Raw genomic sequence first — 18,851 nt, 5'->3', positions numbered from 1 at the left:
CTTTTTTTCCTGTAGAGCTCCAGTACTTGTGGCCGTGGCACTGATTGAAAGTGGGATGAAGTACGAAGATGCCATCCAGTTCATCCGACAGTACGTACATCTCTCTTGACTTCTTTCAAGGACATAAAACCTTGAGCTCTTGACGTCAACTGCTATATTCATACAAGTGGAGCTTAAATGCTAGTTCTCAGTTGCTATGCTTGCCAGAGTACCTTTTGATAGCAAGGCCAAGCTTAAAGCTTTCAGTACGCAAAAGATTCGCAATTGATCCTTTTTTAAGCTCCGCCTCTCAGTTTACTGTTCCTTGTGTTTTCAATGCTATTTTCAGCCCAATGTGGGCTGGAGTGAAACATGAGATTGCGAGCCATTTTTATCTGCCATGTTTCGTGACGAAATTGTCAATCAACATGCTAATAGACGTTTTTTGATTTCACAGGAAGCGCAGGGGTGCAATAAACAGCAAGCAGCTGACGTATCTAGAGAAATATCGGCCCAAACAGAGACTGCGCTACAAGCACCCGCACATTTTCAAGAACAAGTGCTGCATCATGTGACTGCACCCTCACCCTACTGTTCTGAACCAAGCTGAACCTGATGGACTGGGCCACAACTGATGCACTTTGCCGATTTGCTATAAAAATACGAACCGATTCGGTCTGGATGAAAACCCCACTGGTGCCTAAAATCCTCCTCACTCCGATTGTGGTGTGGATACTGCCATGGCTTTTCCGAGACTTACGACTTAGAGGTCTGAAAGGCTACGTATCTCTGAGGTTAATGAGATTCGGCGAAGGCAACCTCTGACCTTTGACCCTGCACCAGGACTGACACCCTAATCATGCCTCAAATGATTGCGATTGTCTAAAAGAGCCAGGCGGTGTGATAATGTGAATCATGGACAAAATTTGTGCTCTTTCTCACTCTCTCTAATACTTATTTTTCTTTCTACAGCTTTCCTACTCTTCCCTGCCAGGAGTCTGATTTTTAGACAACTACGGTTCCTTTAACACTTTGTTTTCAGCACAAATCTTTTTACTGTTGACCTTTTCCATGATGCTTTTGTTTTATGAGCAAACAACAGTTAAAGTGGACAAATGAAGGGCTCATGTGAAAGATATTTCTTTTTCATAAAGCAATTCTTTGCTATTTCTATTAGGTTGAGTGCCAGACACTAAAGGGTTTCTGAAAGCTACATATGAAGGCCAGCGAAGGCCAAGGAATTTAACTGCGAAAATGCTTATGCGTGTTTATGTGCTTAAAATCAAACCTTGTGTTTGTTGGAGTAATTTTAATGTGTTAGGACTTCCTGGAGGCGATCTGTCTATGATACTTGTCCATTCAGGTCAACAGAGATCAGATGGTAAAAAAGGCCCTATATGAATGAATAAGACGGTGGTTTAAAGTTGTTTTTCCTCTGTTTTTTAAGAACACACCTCCAGCTGCATAATACAAATAAAGGCTGTTGCAATCATGAATAAGGACTGTTAGTGTTTTGTCATGAGGTGACCTCATAAAGTGTAACAAGTTCACTGCCTGTCAAAATACTGCCATACTGCCCTCTGCAGGGAGGTATGGCAATTTCATCTTCGTGATCGCTAACACTTTCGATGGTCCGCTTTAGACATTCTACTAAGTAATTTTGCAACTACGGTACGTCAACTAACTCTCATCAGATTGTTAGTAGACTGTTTGCTTATTATCTGCTAATACATTATTTTGATGCTCCCCCAACATTCTACTTACTATAAGTAACTTTGCATATACATGTCAACTGATTCTAACCCTACTACAGCCTACTAATACTCTAATGAATGTTAGTTGACATGTAATTGCAAAGTTACTTATATTTAGTAGAATATCTAAAGTGAACCATCGAAACAAAGTGTTTTTTACATGTGTGACCTGTAAAATAAAGGTATTGATGTTAAACCCATTGAAGGTCCTTTAACATCCATGGAACCTTTCAATTGCAAATGGTTTATTAAAATGTTCTTTTAAGAACTGTTTACTGAAAAGTTCTTTGGGGAACCCGGAATGGTTCTTCTATGGAAACATTCCGAAAACCTCTTTTTGGAAACTTTATTTTTAAGAGTGTATGCTGCTAAACAACATGCAATACACTCTAAACATATAACCATTCTTTATAAAATTAATACTAATTCACAATCATGAAAATAAAACATCTTTATAATAATTTTGCCTGAATTTTTACAGTATACATAATTGTGGGTGCAGTTCAAATAAAAACGAGACCCTTAATGACCCACCTGCACAAGAACTTGCAAAAGTTTACTTGTATAATTCCAAAATTAACAACACATTAATATTACTGCATGCAAATTTTAATGACTTCAGTCCCTTTTCCTCAAATAAAGCTTTAGTAAGGCTTTAACAAAGAATATGAGAAAAAATTCAGATAAAAAAAATGAGACTTGCTAGAAATATTTTGACATTTTTCCTTTTTTGTAGGCTTGCACGTTTAGAGTCAGTGAGCCACAACAGCTGAAATCAATATACAGTTTTGTCTAAATGTCTTTCTCAAAAGAGCTAGTAGATGGCAATGATAACTATGTGATGTTAGAAAAAAAAAAAATTCTCCCATCAGACCTATTGATAGCACTGAAGATGTAGTTTTTTATTATTTTAAGTTTTATAATTCATGCTGCTGAAAAGAGACCATAAGCTATAGCTGTTATGTAAACAACATGCAAATTTCATATTTTAAAACATTGCATGCTTGGACAGTCACATGTTATGCATAATAAAGTTTAAGAAATTCTATTGCGCAAAACAAAATAATGCAAAATATGGTTATGCGACAAACCTGGATAAGTTCACAGATAAGAAAATGGATATTTTCAACTTTTGGTTTCAGAAACTGAGCTAACTTTCAAGATATTTAAGTAGCCGCAGCAACTTATTCTCTGAACATAACCTGCAGCTCATTTTAAAGATTTCGTTAGTCATGTCAATCACAGTGCTGATTGTCTACTATATATATATATATATACACACAACAGTTCTTTCTGGTTCTTGAATCAGATTAGCTGATAGCCATGCAATATTTTAGTGATAACAGCACTTCTACCTTTTCACCGTTTTCACGAGTTTTTTTAGGCAAGAATGTAATTGTTTAGATCTGAAATATGTGACTCATATTTAATCATTTACAATTTGTTTAGACGTTTTCGGAGATGCAAGCTCCAGACCGTCAGCGGCCATTCAGTGCTTGTGTACCCGCTGAGAACAGCTTCATCTCAACCAGTGCTTCGGGGATTTGCCACTGTGTCTTAAACATGAGATACAATTCATTTTGGGTACATAAAACATACTTTTTTGGTCTTATTAATCTATTACTTGTTCCAGAGCAAATCAAATTGTGCTATGTTCAATTTGATCATTTAATTAAGGCTATATTTTACTTATTTCACCTGTAGAGAACTGCTTTCCTATTGTCATTTTATAATGATTATAAATGAATGAATATAATAATTGTTGTTAATTTAAATATTGTTCAATAAATATTATTGTATATATAAATATGTTGTATTTGGTATTGAGAAAGGGTCCATTAGTGTGTAATATGGATTGAGTGAAAGTTACATCAATATGCCATTAGATGGCGGCAAAACTTTACAAGTCAAAAGTTCTCTCTCTCAATTTAATTCAATTAAATTCAAATTTGCTTTACTGGCATGACTTACACAGTATTGCCAAAGCATCTCTCTCTCTCTCTCTCTCTCTCTCTCTCTCTCTCTCTCTAATACTGTACAAAATACAATGAGTTTCAATGCAGGGACTCAACATTCCTTCGTTACTAGTTCTAAAGTGATGTTTTAGAATTAGTAAAGGAGCCTTGGTCAAACTGTCAACTTGAGATTTGAATCCTTGGCGGAAGGAAGTAGTTATGTACAAAAGAGAGTTTTAAAGACACTCTGTAGTTATTTCTTATTTATTTACACCATCATTTGGTCGAACTGTTGTATAAATGCAATATCACACTCGTAGCCGTGAGATATGGCTGTATATCAGCACTCTTGTGCCTACGGCCGAATCACAGCCATTTCTGATACAGCCATATCTCACGGCTATGAGTGTGACATTGCCCTCTGGATATTGCTCATACTCCTTCGCAGAGAAATTAATCGACTTCTTTCAAGTTTAATTGAAAATTCTTTGTTGTTTGGTCATTTCTACTGAGAAATAAACTTGAAATTGCAAATAAACAGCTTCCTTTCTTCTAATGATACTAGATACGATAGAAACAGGGCACACTACCTAAAACCTAAAAAAATATGTAGTCCTACTCTTTCTTACCTGAAACTGAACATCAAGAAAGATTTGGGCAACTCTCCACCTTCAATCCAAGTATTACAATTTTATTTTTCAATGCAAAAGAAAAATAAATAAATTAATTAATTAATTAATTTGTTAAAGTGTTAATTGAGGGACCTATTAAGTGTACGAAATAGTTTTTTTTTTTCTTACCTGAACATGAACTTCACATTTCTACTTGGGAGATGTTTTAAACTTGCTTTTTAAATGATTTCTCTAATTATCATCTTAGTTATCATTGACCCATATATGTATAAATAAGAATATTTCACATGAAATATAAAGAAATTATTATACATGATTAAGTAGTATAGTATATTAATCTAATTTTTATTGCCTCCTATTAATTGAGACAGTATACTATACACATTCATTTTATACATTCAAATAAATATTAAAATGTTTAAACATTAATATTAAAATGTTGATGTTGAAAATAAGTTTATTGTCGCCTATATGAACTTATATAAATATAAGTTAAATAATAATATAATAATAATATAATATAAGTTAAATTATATAAGTTATTAAATTTAATGATTATTATTATTTTTGTGTCGTTCACTTAGTCAGTTATGAAGGACTACAGTACAACACTGCTCTCTGATGGTCAAAAAGAAATATACAATTCATTAAAACAGTTAGTTTTCACGTAACAATTAAAATAAAATTATTATATGTAGCAATTAAAATTGCTACATCCAGACTTGTATTTACTATTATTACTATTATTATTGCATTTTCCACAAAAAAATATTTTGCCATTTCTGAATAAAAGTCAGCTAATTAAATTGATACATAATTATTTCCAAGCGATTTAAAAATGTACCCAATTCTGTTCAAAAGCATTAGATTTGTTTTTTAACATTTTACCATTGTAATTAAATTATCACGTAACCAGCTGCAGTGTGACGTCAGGTGGGTGTGACTTATGTTATGCCACTTGGAAAGTTTGAGTGATTTTCATGTTCAAAAATGTCTTCGTCTATCTGCTGCTATAGAAATGGCTTTGAAGAGACGTATTTGCTCGCGGATTTCTCGTTTACGTGAATAATGAGGATTAACTTAAGCTGTGGAACTTTTGTGTTTTGCCTGTAACCCTATGCTAACGGTTCACGGCTAAATGCATGCTCTGGCTGAACTTCAGTCAGCTGCTCTTGTTTTGAAGCTCATCCCATCATGGAGTGCGCGACTTTTTCTAAGTATTCCTGGCTGGATTTTGTTTTTACTGTGATCGGCGTGTGCACGTTTCTGTTTGACGTGGGCTCGGATCTGTGGGTGGCTAAGGAGTTCTTCACGCATGGAGATTTCATGTGGTTCGGTGTTTTGGTGGGCTTCATGCTCATGTCATCTGTCATAATTCAGCTGTTTAGCTGGTTTTGGCTGAAGTATGATCGTCCTTTGGAGAATTTTGAGTCTCAGGCGTCTGCCGGGAATATCGTTCTGTTAAGTGAAGCAAAAAGAGTAAAATTGTTGCTCCTCCTGCATGTTTGTCAGCTGGGCTTCTTCATCAGGTGAGACAGCAGAAACTGCACGAGCGTCTTACAAATGGCTGATTTATTAACTCGAGTTTTCAGATGCTCAACATTTCAAGTTATGTAGACTTTTAAATAAAACTAAAATGACAACAAATGGGGGGAGACCGGGGATGGTTGTAATACTTCCAATTTCTCCGATCAGGTTACAAATCACCCGATTCACTTCACACATTCTCGGGTTTATGCTGCCTTCACGTGCTCTCGGAATGATCGTAAACACGAGTTTCCTAGGTAGAAATTGCACATGAATGCCCTGATTTAATGCGACGAGCTCGTAATCACGACTTCAGAAGTGGGAATTATCAAATTTCCGATAGCACGTGAAGGCAGCATTACTCCGTGCCAATGTTAGTGATGTTCTGTTGACTTTAAGGTGAGCTAGTTCATGGCTACAAGACTGGGTTAGTTGTGACATCAATTAAGCATGTTACACCCTACCCCAAGTTTGTGTATTATTATTTATTTATTTATTTATTTATTTTTAAATTTCAGTATGTCTGGGTCAGGGGTGTCCAAACTTGGTCTTGGAGGGCCACTGTCCTGCAAAGTTTATCTCCAATTTGACTCAAAACACCTGCCTGGAAGTTTTTAGAATGCCTAATAGACCAATTGCTGCGTCCCAATTCGCCCACTTATACTACGCCCTAAAAGTATGTACTCTTTTTGTGAGCAAAAAGTACATACTTTTGAGTGTAGCAAGAGTAGACAAGCTTTGGACATACTGTCACATCATACAATTGCATTTCTGCTCTCTGTCGCCTCCTGTCACCGTAAACTGTCAATCATCTTAAATCCTCCACATTTCATTTAGCTAATTTCCTACCGTATCGGAGAGAAATGCAGTAGCACGTTGATCTGCAGTCACGGGTGTTTCATGCGGAGAGCTCCCCTCGTATTAAAGGGTTAGTTCACCCGAAAATGAAAATTCTGTCATTTATTACTCACCCTCGTGTTATTCCACACCCGTGAGACCTTCATTCATCTTCAGAGCACAAATTAAGATATTTTTTTATAAAATCCGATGGCCAAGTGAGGCCTGCATCGCCAGCAAGACAATTAACACTTTCAATGCCCACAAAGCTACTTAAGACCTATTTAAAACAGTTCTTGTGACTACAGTGGTTCAACCTTAATGTTATGAAGCGACGAGAATACTTTTTGTGTGCAAAAAAAACAAAATAACTTTATTGAACAATATCCAGTGATGGACGATTTCAAAACGCTGCAAACATGCAAAACATGAAGCTTCGAAGCTTAACGAATCTTTGGTTTCAAATCAGTTGTTCGGAGAGTGTATCAAACTGCCAAAGTCACGCAAACCAATGAAATTTCGAAACACTTATGACGTAACAAAGCCTTGTTTACTGAAATCACGTCACTTTGGCAGTTTGAGATCTTTTGATACACGCTCCGAACCACTAATTCGAATCAAAAGATTCATTAAGCTTCATGAAGCAGTTTTTTGAGATCGCCCATCATTAGACATTGTTTAAAAAAGTCGTTATTTGTTTTGTTTTTTCGCACAAAGTATTCTCGTTGCTTTTTTTTAACACTTTTTACTCGTGTTTGTAGTTCTGAACTGAATCCTCATCCAAAGCGCAATGGGTTGTGGGCAATATTACCCTTCATAGTGCACGGATCCACACTTCGAAAATCTACCGGAAATAGTAGACCATCCGGGGACTTTTGGCATACTCTTTCAACATACTATGCTTTGGGATACACTTATTTTAATCTCATACTTTTTAGGATGGGTAGTATGGACATTGGGAAGCAATGCTTGATTAGCTGGTTCAGATATGCTTAATTGGGGTTGTTGCTGAACTCTGCAGGATGGTGAACCACCAGGAGCAGGATTGGACACCCGTGGCCTAAGTCTTGAAAGAGAAAAACAAATTGAGGGATGTAAAATGAGCATTTGCTCATTTTATTCCTTTTTGTTACACACACACACACACACACACACATACCAATTATGTTAAAAAGCCTGCGCTGAATAAAAAGCTTTCAAAACGTATTTTTTGTTATAATCCTTATCTCATAATGTTACATCTCACCCCGGTGGATGATATAATGTTACATCTCACCCCAGGGTCTGTTACAACTAACCCAGACTATGGGGTGAATTGTAACATTTCACTCCCCGTGTTTGAAACTAAACCACACATTTTCTGTTTGTTTCAAAGATAACAGCTATGCCATTTAATAGCTGACACTAGTTAAAATCACATTTTGAATGCACTGGCTTAAAAGAACACCAAGATACAGACAGAAATGTCAAAAATATTACAACCATCCCCGGTCTCCCCTACATCTAAAAAAAAATTAATAAATTTGAATTTTTAATACAAAACTTTGTAAATGCTTTTATGTTTAGTTACATTCATTTTATATTTATTTATAGTAAAGTATGTTAAAATTTGTGCATTTTCTGTCTCTTAATCTGTCACATTCTGATGTAGACATGCAATAGTTTCTATTAAGACTTGATAACGGCATGCAACAGCTTGTGGCGTATAGTGACTTTATTTCCATTGAATGAAAATTTGTATTCAAAACATGCAAAACCTTAGATTTACATCCTTAAATGTAAATCCTTAGCTCTTGAGCTGCGAACAAAACAAGTAATAGCATTACCAAAATTCAGTGACGTATTAGATCAGGGTTATAATTTTATAACAAGGTTATTTTTTTTATTTATAAACACTGAAAATGAAATGTAATAAATGTGTAAAATATTATTTGGAAATATTTAGCTGCTTATTTTTTAAACTCACTATAGTACTATTCTCTTTATTATGTATTTATTTTAATCAAATTTTATTATGTAATTTAATCTGTTTTATCTTTTATTTTATTTATTCATTAATATCAAATGTTTATTTTAATCTAACATTTATTTTATTCATTTATATCAAATTTGTATTTATCTTAGGGCTGCACGATAAGGGCCAAAATGATAATCACGATTATTTTGATCAATATTGAGATCACGATTAATTAGCACGATTATTTGTTGATTTTAACCAAAACAATTTTTTATTGTCACACAAGCTAATTACATTTACTGCCTTCACATCCATATTGTGCAACATTCCTGCTAATGTACAGATATGTGCATCAAAATAAAATAGGTCCTCTTATTCATCAAAATTCAGTGAATCTCCTTAAAGAATAAATAAAAATAAATTAAAACAATAAAGAAAATGTAGCAAAACTTCAACAGGGCACTATTTTACATTTTACAATGTGTAAATATATTTTAGGAAGCAAAATATAAACTTAAGTTGTACCTGCATAATGGATGTGAATAAAACTAAAAATAAAATATACAATCAATAAGAAACAAATATTCCATAACAGAATGTAACCAAATAAGAACATTTCAAGGCAGAAGAACTATGCCGAAAAGAGTACTGTAGTTTACAGGTTTTTGGAAAGAAACACTAGCCTGTCAACATTTTTTGGCTTGAGGGATGAGCGAAGGCAGGTCACCACATTCCCCCCTGTGCTGAACACCCTCTCAGAGGGAGAATTGTAGCCGGGATGCAAAAGTATTTCTTTGCCAGTTTTGAGAGACGTGGGAAGAGTCTCTGATGTTCCCTCCACCAGTCTAGCGGGTCCTCCTCACTGTCTAGGTTACCTGATTGTAGGTACGACTGTAGCTCAGAAGATATAGCTTGTTGTTCTTGGAGAGGACTGAGTCTTTGTGTGGCTGCCGCTGCTCCTTCAGCAGTCTTGAAGAAACTCCCCAAGGTCTTTTTCTTTTTTGTAGTGGGTGCATCCTGAGCAGTCTCACCATGGGGATCAGTTGTTGGGCCCATCTCCTTGAAGAGAAAATAAGATATGATTAATAAATAGCCCTAATAATCTAAACATATTCAACACTCATTTCCAGACATTACATTAAGCCACTGGATTTCATATCATTTTAATCCACTTAAAAGCATTAATTTATCATATATTCTGCAATTATATACATTTACTTACAGCCATGGCTGCAGGTGCAGTCCTCGCCATTTCAGAAGTCAGTCTGGCATGAATTGGTGCAACATTGTCCTCACTGACGTAGCTGAGCTTGAACCGTGGATCTAGCGCAGAAGCCATATCAAGCAGTTCTTGTGTCAGAGGGTCATTGTATTTTTCATCCAGATAGCTCAGGATTTTTGTCTTGATGGTGCAGGTTAGGTCTGTCTCATCATCGTTCACTTTCAAGATGGAGGATCTGAAAAGGTGGAGGACTGGCTTCACAAAGGAAACGCTGACATACTTCTCACTGGAAAGCGCATCAGTAAATTCCAATAGAGGGCTGAGGGATTTGTTTATGGCCTCAAGGACATCTGTGTCCTGCCAGTTAGGGATGAGGTGTCTGGCTTTTCTGTCATCGGACAAGACCTGAGAAATCGCCCTCTGCTGCTCCAGGACTCGTGCAATCATTGCTTGCCTTGATCCCCACCTTGTGGGACACTCAGTCTTCAGTGTATGCTCTGGAAGCTTCAGTTCTCTTTGTGCCTCCGTCAGCTGCTTTTTACGTCGCCAGCTGTAAGAGAAACTGCTTACCAGCTTTTTGCAGAGACCCACTGCTCGATCAATCCGAGGATCTCTCATTGCATTCTCTAAAAAAGAACATGAACAAGTCAAATCATATGTAAAATTAAACCACAGATTTGATAAACAACCCGAATCATATTGTTCAAAATTAAAGTTAGTTAAATCTTATGTCAGACAACATGAGTAAAACTGTTTGGTTTTGGTTTCTTAACACTAGCAGAAATAACAGTTGTTGTTATATTAAGCTACTATTGTTATTATCAGTAACATATTCACACACATTAGCAAAATAAGTACTGATCAACTCCAATTAATAATCACAAATAGCATATTATTTCAATTAATTATATATATATTTAATTAATATACAATTATTATAATATTTTTCTTTAATATATATTTTTTTTTACTTAATATACAATTCTTTAAATATTTTTTTTATATAACTTTTACTCACCTATTGCTAGATGGAGTCTGTGGCCAAAGCACTGAAGCCTAGTCCAATTATTTAGAGAAGCTGCCTTCACCACATTAGCTCCGTTGTCTGTTGTAATGCAGACAAGCCGATCCTCCTGCAAGCTCCAAGAGGCCATCGCCTCCCTCAGGCCCTGGGCAATTGGCTCTCCCGTGTGATCTTGCGGGAAAAAAGATGTTTGCAAGCATCGACTCTGCATTGCAAAATCCTCATCGATGTAATGAATTGTCAAACTCATGTACGGATCCATTGTCCTGCTTGACCACAGATCCGTTGTAGTTGCAAAGTACTTTATATTGGCAAGATCACGCTCTATTTCCCCTCTGCGTTTTCTGTACATCGCAGGTAGTGCCACCTTTGAAAAAAAATTACGCGAGGGGATCACGTATCGTTTATTCAGAGTGTTGACCAAGAATTTGAAGCCTTCGTTTGTCACCGTGTTTATTGAGCACATGTCTTTAGCCAAATCAAATGCGACTGCATTCGTTATTTCACTGTGTCTTTGGGAGGTGGATGGGTATGGTGATGCGCTAAAGAGGCTCACTTCGATGGATGTCTGAGTTGATGTTGTGGGATGATTAGTCTTTGCAACGCATTTCTTGGCCCTCATACATTCATCGTATTGAACTTTATGGTGTTTTTTTAAGTGGTTAAAGAGGTTTGTTGTGTTGCTTTGTGGTGCCAAAACAACTTTATGGCACTCTTTGCATATGACCTGTTCTTGTTTTGTGTCACTTGCCTGAAACCCAAAATGTTTCCACACAATGGATGACGATCCGATTCTGGGGACAAGCCCCTCGGCCGCTCCCTCTGCTACGTTAGACATTTTTTCTTTGTTAAGATAGATTATAGCCTGCTATCTGTTGTGGTATTTTCCTCACGCTACTCTGTCTTCTGTCTGTGACTGTCTACATCTGGAAACTGACTGAGCTACTGCGCGGTGCAGGGAACAACTCTGATTGGTGCATGGACGCACGTGATCAGACAGCGGCTTTACAGCGCTAGACTGGCTTAAAAAAAAAAAAAAAAAACCTTTAATACAAAGCGTGAATGAATGACGCATTTTAAATATCGCTCGATCACGCGAATTTGATCGTGGGAAGCCAAAATCGTGATCGTGATTAAAATTCGATTAATTGTGCAGCCCTAATTTATCTATTTTTTATCTTTTAAATGATAACTCAGGGAGGTCAAAAAACGAAGTGTTAGGATAATATTTAGCAATCACAGACATTCACATTAAGACTGGATTAGATTTCTCAGAGTACTGTTGAATTTGCACAAATAACATTATGTAATTTGCTCTGAAATGTTTTATAGAGGTTGTCTGAGAAAAACACAGATAAGGCAGTGTAGGATGATATTCTGCTCTCATATGAAATTGACCTATGACATTCTGTGACATGAAATTCATATAAATTTAATCTCATGGATGTGGCTGTTGTGGTTTGTGATCATATGGGCACCAACTGCTGCAGTAAGTGTGGTGTATTCAAATTACTTTGACATAGTCCTTTTATGTTTACCTGTTTTAAATGCCTATTGCCCACCGTGCACAGTTGCCCTGAAGCCACCAGGTTGGTAGAGCCACCAGGCTTGGGCCCATCATCGCTGCTTGCAGCTATATTTTTATTATGTATTTTTTACATTTTAATCTTATTTATTTTTTTATTTTTTTTATTTTTTTTTCTTACATTTCCTATGTTTTTTTAGACCTTCATATGAGTATATACATGATAGTAAAATGGACAGTGTATAAACAAACATGGTATTACCATAAAAGCACATCCGGAACCAAGTGACCACAGAGTCATGTTGACATTTTCCCTGATTTCCTAATACTTGCCCTGTTTATGTCACACTGATAGATCATTTAAGACAGCATGACAGAAGTTCTGATTATTAACTCACTGTGTTCATGACATTCAGTTTTCTTAGGAAGTAGTTCAGCTCTTGATGGTGTGTGTGTGGATTTGAATGTAGTTGATGCTGTATGTTCAGAGTTTTGTAATGTGTTTTGGATGTTATGGAAGCAAGTATAAACATCCAAGCTATCACAGACAGCTAGATACTTGTCAGACAGAATACTTCGGTATTGTCTTAAAAACATGGTATTAGTTACTATTATGTACAAAAAAAAGTTATTAATCTCCTTTTTAAGCATACTGTGGTAATTTTCAGTTCATATACTCTCTTTCTTTACCCATAGGCACGTATCAGCTATCTGGCAGGGCTTTCGTGTGTGGTGGCGAGGGGGGAGTGGGTCTGAGTATGCAGTTTATCTGACCCATGACCTCAGCATGCTGCGTCTCATTGAGACGTTCTGCGAGAGCGCTCCCCAGCTCACCCTCATGATGTACATCATGCTACGCAACAACCACGCAAGGATGGTACAATGTGGGTAACCACTCCACTTCTGCTCTAATGCTTTTAACCACTTCACAAAAAAAAAATAAAGCATATGACATCCAATCTGAGGGATGACCATCCGCATGAGATGCATCCATTATTAGTTAATATTCTATTTTACATTAAAACTGCCATAAAACACTTCCTCCAATTTATGCTCCATTTCCTTGTGGTAAAAAGAATTTCCTCTTGGCTGAAGCCAACATTTTCATCCAGTCTGATCTGAGAAAATTGAGCATTGACTTACAGGAAATGCAGTAATGTGTGGTTATTTGATCTTCCTATGTAGACATCAGCATGTTTATGATTTTGCATTGGACAGTGGATATGTAGGGTTGGGGGTGCAAAAAAATTAAAAATGTCATGGTGATAATATCATAATTAAGAAAAAAGACATTCTTGAAACAAAAACCTTGTTATAAAGTAGTTTGACAGATTCTTTTATTATTGTTTTTTAGAAAAACATATTTTAATTGGTGATGTACTGAAATTTCGGCAACTTGTTTGTCTCCAAAAAAATGGTTTCGGCTGAAATGGTTTTGGAGGGCTTAAATAATTTACCAAAACAGTGACATTTCATTAGCACTCAGATGGCACTTTTTGACATCAACAAGAAAATATGTCAGCTGTTTCTAGGGCTGGGTTGATGAATATATTTTTCATTTTTAAAGGTGCCCTAGAACCCTATTTCACAAGATGTAATATAAGTCTAAGGTGTCCCCTGAATGTGTCTGAAGTTTCAGCTCAAAATACCCAATAGATTTTTTTATTGTTCAATTTTTTAACTGCCTATTTTGGGGCATAATTAGAAATGTGCCGATTCTGTGCGTGTCCCCTTTAAATGCTCGTGCTTCCCGCCCCCAAGCTCGCAACTCTATAATACGTTGCATAAACAAAGTTCACACAGCTAATATAACCCTCAAAATGGATCTTTACAAAGTGTTCGTCATGCAGCATATCAGATCATGCAAGTATAGTATTTTTATGGATGTTTACATTTGATTCTGAATGAGTTTGATAGTATCCGATGCTGCGGCTAACGGAGCTAAAGCTAACATTACACACTGTTGGAGAGATTTATAAAGAATGAAGTTGTGTTTATGAATTATACAGACTGCAAGTGTTTAAAAATGAAAATAATGACATCTCTGGTCTCCGTGAATACAGTAAGAAACGATGGTAACTTTAACCACATTTAACAGTACATTAGCAACATGCTAATGAAACATTTAGAAAGGCAATTCACAAATACCACTAAAAATATCATGATGATATGGATCATGTCAGTTATTATTGCTCCATCTGCCATTTTTCACTATTGTCCTTGCTTGCTTACCTGCATAAAGTATGTTGATTCGGCTGTGCTGCTCCAGACGTTAATACTGGCTTGTCTAATGCCTTGAACATGAGCTGGCATATGCAAATATTGGGTGCGTACATATTAATGATCCCGACTGTTACGTAACAGTCTGTGTTATGTTGAGATTCGCCTGTTTTTCAGAGGTCTTTTGCAAAAATCTAATTTACATAAAAGGAGGAAACAATGGTGTTTGAGACTCACTGTATGTCATTTCCATGTATAGAACTCTAATTATTTAACTATGCCGAGGTAAATTCAATTTTCAATTCTAGGGCACCTTTAAGGATTAGTCTTTTTTTTTTGTCTTTTTTTTTTTTTGGTCCACCAACCCAGTCATGGTGTGACCAACATGCAGAAACAAAAAAAGAAAGAAAAAAATGGAAATTACATAATTTACATTACAAGTTACATCAGTTTAAATTTAAGTGATTTAAGTACTTTAACTTATTTTATTTCAGTTAGTTGCCAAGGCAGTATTTATAATTTTCATTTAAGTTGAAGTTTTTCATGTAATGTTTTATTTTATTTCAGTTCAATTAATGTAATGGTTTTAGTAATAATAACTACACTGCTATGCACATTTATATTAGTTAGATTTCATTGTATGCATTTTGCATTGTTTCTTCCTTTTTGTCTATGACCCAGCTGTAGAGAATGGAAGTACAAAACACTGAAATGTGACACTGATGTTTCTGTTCCACAGGTGTGAGTGTGGTCGCCTCCACTACTTCTGTAGCCTGGATGGTGGTGGACTATCATCGGTCGCTCCGTTCATTTCTGCCCGACAAAGACAAGCAGGGTTGGTTGTCCTCTGTGGTCTACTTCTTTTGGAACCTCTTTTTAATTGGCCCACGTGTAGCTGCGGTTGCTCTCTTTGCTTCTGTGTTGCCCTGCTACATTGCTGCTCACTTCCTGTCTTTGTGGCCTTTCTTTGTGTTATGGGCCTGGAGGCAGGGTACTGATTTCATGGACAGCACAGGGGGGGAATGGCTCTACCGGGCCACTATAGGTCTAATCTGGTACTTCAGCTGGTTTAATGTGTCTGAAGGACACACCAGAGGCAGGAGTTTCATCTACCACACATTTATGATCTCAGACACTGGCATCCTGTTGGCCACATGGTGGTTTTACCGTGACGCAGAGACGACCCAGTCGTACGCCATTAGTCTGATTATCTCCATCCCGCTTTGTTATGTCTTGGGCTTAATGATAAAAGTTCTCTACTATTGCTGTTTTCACCCCAAATTGTGGTGGCCTCCGGATTCGGGGAAATTTTCAGATGATGCATCAGATGGAGGGGAGCCACACAGCTTTATGCAGGCCGATGGTATTTCGGATGGAGGGGAGGAGCCACACAATGTTGTTGGGGCCGATGGTGCTTCGGCTGGAGGGAAGGAGCCACACACCATTGTTCAGGCCAGTGGTGCTTCTTTTCAAAGATTTAACAAGAGAATGAGCCAACATGCTGCTAACTTTTACACAACAAACACCTCCTCTGCAATTAAAACAAATGAATGTGGAACAAATAATGTATCGGTACTCTAAAAATGAATGGTATGTAGCTTGTTTGACTGTTACACACTTTTTATTACATTTGTCAATTCTCTGTACATAGCGTTGATACAAATTATGGTTTTTGAATGATGTTACAGTTGAACTGAAGTCATTAATTTTGTTGTTTGTATTGAAGGTATATGTCACCATAAACTAAAATCGTCCTCATTTACTCACCCTCATGACTTTCACACCCGTGTGACTTTTCTGTGTCTTCCATTGAACACAGAAGATGATGGGTGGGCTGATAAGCTCCAAAAAGGAAAAAACAACATGAATCATAAAGGTTTTTTTTTTAATGTCTTATGAACTCTATTCCAAATCATATAAAGTTATGGCTTTGTCTGGGGAACAGACCGAAATTTATGTTTTTTTCTACTCTAGTTGTAGTACTCACTTGAAGCACAACTGTTGTGGAATCTGACTCAGTGAATGTTTTCATTTCTTTAATGTAGAATAGAAATATGTGCACATATGTGACTGATCCTTAGTCATCTTGCCGAAACTATTTCTATCTTTTGTACATATGAATCTATGTGTACAGTTGTAATGTTATATCAAGTTTTTCGAAAATTGTTTAAAGTGTTTACAGAATTCTAATGGAATGTGTCATAATTTAGAAACAATCAATGGGATCAAACAAGAATCCTCTCAGAATCAGAGCTTCTGTATAAAAATAAACTGAAAATGAAATGAAAATGAAAACTATCCTACAATCTTTGATTCATAAAGGGAATGTTCATGCAGAAATGAAAGGTCTGTCATCATTTCCTCACCCTCATGTCATTTCAAACCTGCATGGCTTTGGTTGATCTTTTTTTTGTCCATTTAAGGCAATTATGTCCAAAACTGTTTGGTCACCAATATTCTTTAAAATGGGGGTTAAGCACAAATTCACTTCCATATTCTCTAAAACATCTCCTTTGTATGTACTTTGTTGAATATAGAGCTCTTTTACTCAAGATGCCTTAAAAAGAGCGAGTAAAGATGAGCATAACTGATGTCCCTCGTATATAGAATTTTTTTTTTTTTTTAATCTTCTCACTAACATTTGGATATTAAAAACATCAACAACAAAACAAACTAGGTAGGTTAGTTGATTACCTTAAAAGTCCATAGATGTCCATTAGTTCATTCTGCTGTTAACACTTTCTCCAATAAGCGCATGCGATGAGAACAGTTTTTTGGTTTGGTCATATGACATTTGTCATATCATGTTCTGTCATATAGGTTTGGAACGGCATGAGAACGAGTAATTATTTTGTCCGAATTTCATTTTGGAGTGAACTAACCCTTTAAAGTGCTTGGGTTTGATCCCATTAAGATTGATTTTCTAAACAATTAGCTCTTTTTAGGTACAGTTGTGGCCTAATGGTTAGAGAGTCTGACTTGTAACCCGAAGGTTGTGGGTTCAAGTCTCAGCAGGCAGGAAAAGCAGGTGAATGAACAGTGCTCTCTTCCACTCTCAGTATCCACAACTGAGGTGCCCTTGAGCAAAACGGCTGCCTTCTGCTCTGGGTGTGTTCAGTATTCACTGCTCTGTGTGTGCACTTGGATGGGTGAAATGCAGAGCACAAATTACTAGTATAGGGCACCATATTGGCTAGACTTCATGTCACTCACTCACTTTCACTTTCCAATTTTATTAGCATTCTTTCAGGATTTCCTGACAAAAGCATGTTGGTAGTTGTTGAAGACTACACTCAAACATTATTTATCTAGTCTGTAAATGCTCAGAAACATGGACATGGATCTAAATGTACATAAATCATCCTACTAGCTTCTATTTGTGGTCTCATTTTATTATATTTTGTGAAAATATATGTTATATATTCTTATTTTTCACTATGGACTTGATCTGAACAGCACTGTTAACGATTATGGTCTACAGTTTGAATTTATTTTTCAATACATTAAATAACTCACTATTGTCATCAGCAGAAATGTCTGAGAGCAGAAGTTCTCATAGTATTGCAACATTACCCAATAGCCAATGTCCCCTTTTGTGTGTTCCTGTATTTGGTGTTTATAGCTGTAGTTTCTTTAGAATTGGATGCCATATGCATGTCGTGACAACTTGTATAGGATTCAGTATTGGTTTGCAATGTTAAACATGTGTCCTCTTGTCATGCTATGTGGAATGCAAGCAATCATGGGTTGTGCCATCATGTCTCAGTTCTGTTCAGGGATTTTTTTGACAGGGATCCATTGAACATTTTGTGTATGTAATAAATAAACCCAGCCTATTCAGACTATGTCTTTCATGTACGGTTATTGTGCATTCTTTTGTTCATTTACTTAATTTGTTTCCGAGTAACTACAAGTAAACGTGTACTGCCTGTTAGGTTGCTTGACAGCGGACTTTGCTTAACAAGCTTGATGGGAAGCATTTTCCAGCTACTGTAGGCTTGAAGATTATGTGGCGGTTAAAAGAATTCAAGTTATGACTGGTACTTCTGGTATCCCTTTACTTCACTTTAAGATAACTAGCATTTCATATAGAGAATATGTGCCTTTTTATTATGTTTGCTAAGCCTGGCGTCACTATTACTGTTGTTCATACCTAAGGTTATGGATTTGAACAAGGCCTTAACCTTAAAGTGTTTGGTTCACCCAAAAATGAAAATTC

At 36.4% G+C, this 18,851-nt stretch overlaps 2 protein-coding genes across 3 annotated transcripts in view; both read left to right on the top strand.

Annotated features, from left to right (window-relative positions):
* The window catches only part of ptp4a3a (protein tyrosine phosphatase 4A3a), a 39,941-nt gene extending 38,466 nt beyond the window's left edge, over positions 1-1,475 (top strand). For both annotated transcript variants that reach the window (XM_048201132.1, XM_048201133.1), the window contains exons 5-6: positions 16-90; positions 437-1,475. In XM_048201132.1, coding sequence (XP_048057089.1) covers positions 16-90; positions 437-554 — 193 coding nt within the window. In that variant the 3' untranslated portion in view covers positions 555-1,475. The remainder of the gene's footprint in view (positions 1-15; positions 91-436) is intronic.
* A 3,784-nt stretch (positions 1,476-5,259) lies between these two features.
* xkr8.3 (XK related 8, tandem duplicate 3) lies at positions 5,260-18,475 on the top strand. Its single transcript, XM_048201130.1, has 3 exons — positions 5,260-5,849; positions 13,109-13,296; positions 15,372-18,475. Exons 1-3 carry the CDS (start codon positions 5,515-5,517, stop codon positions 16,211-16,213), a joined length of 1,365 nt encoding a protein of 454 aa, XP_048057087.1. The 5' UTR covers positions 5,260-5,514; the 3' UTR covers positions 16,214-18,475.
* Positions 18,476-18,851: the final 376 nt, after the last annotated feature.

This window comes from Megalobrama amblycephala, linkage group LG9, assembly GCF_018812025.1.
Source record: "Megalobrama amblycephala isolate DHTTF-2021 linkage group LG9, ASM1881202v1, whole genome shotgun sequence".
Taxonomy (NCBI): domain Eukaryota; kingdom Metazoa; phylum Chordata; class Actinopteri; order Cypriniformes; family Xenocyprididae; genus Megalobrama; species Megalobrama amblycephala.
This window is presented reverse-complemented; position numbering and strand designations above follow the sequence as displayed.

Coding starts and splice junctions, on each gene's coding strand:
- xkr8.3 (XM_048201130.1), top strand. CDS start 5,515: ATGGAGTGCGCGACTTTTTCTAAGTATTCCTGGCTGGATTTTGTTTTT. Junction 5,850..13,108: donor CAGCTGGGCTTCTTCATCAG/GTGAGACAGCAG, acceptor CTTTACCCATAG/GCACGTATCAGCTATCTGGC. Junction 13,297..15,371: donor CCACGCAAGGATGGTACAAT/GTGGGTAACCAC, acceptor TCTGTTCCACAG/GTGTGAGTGTGGTCGCCTCC.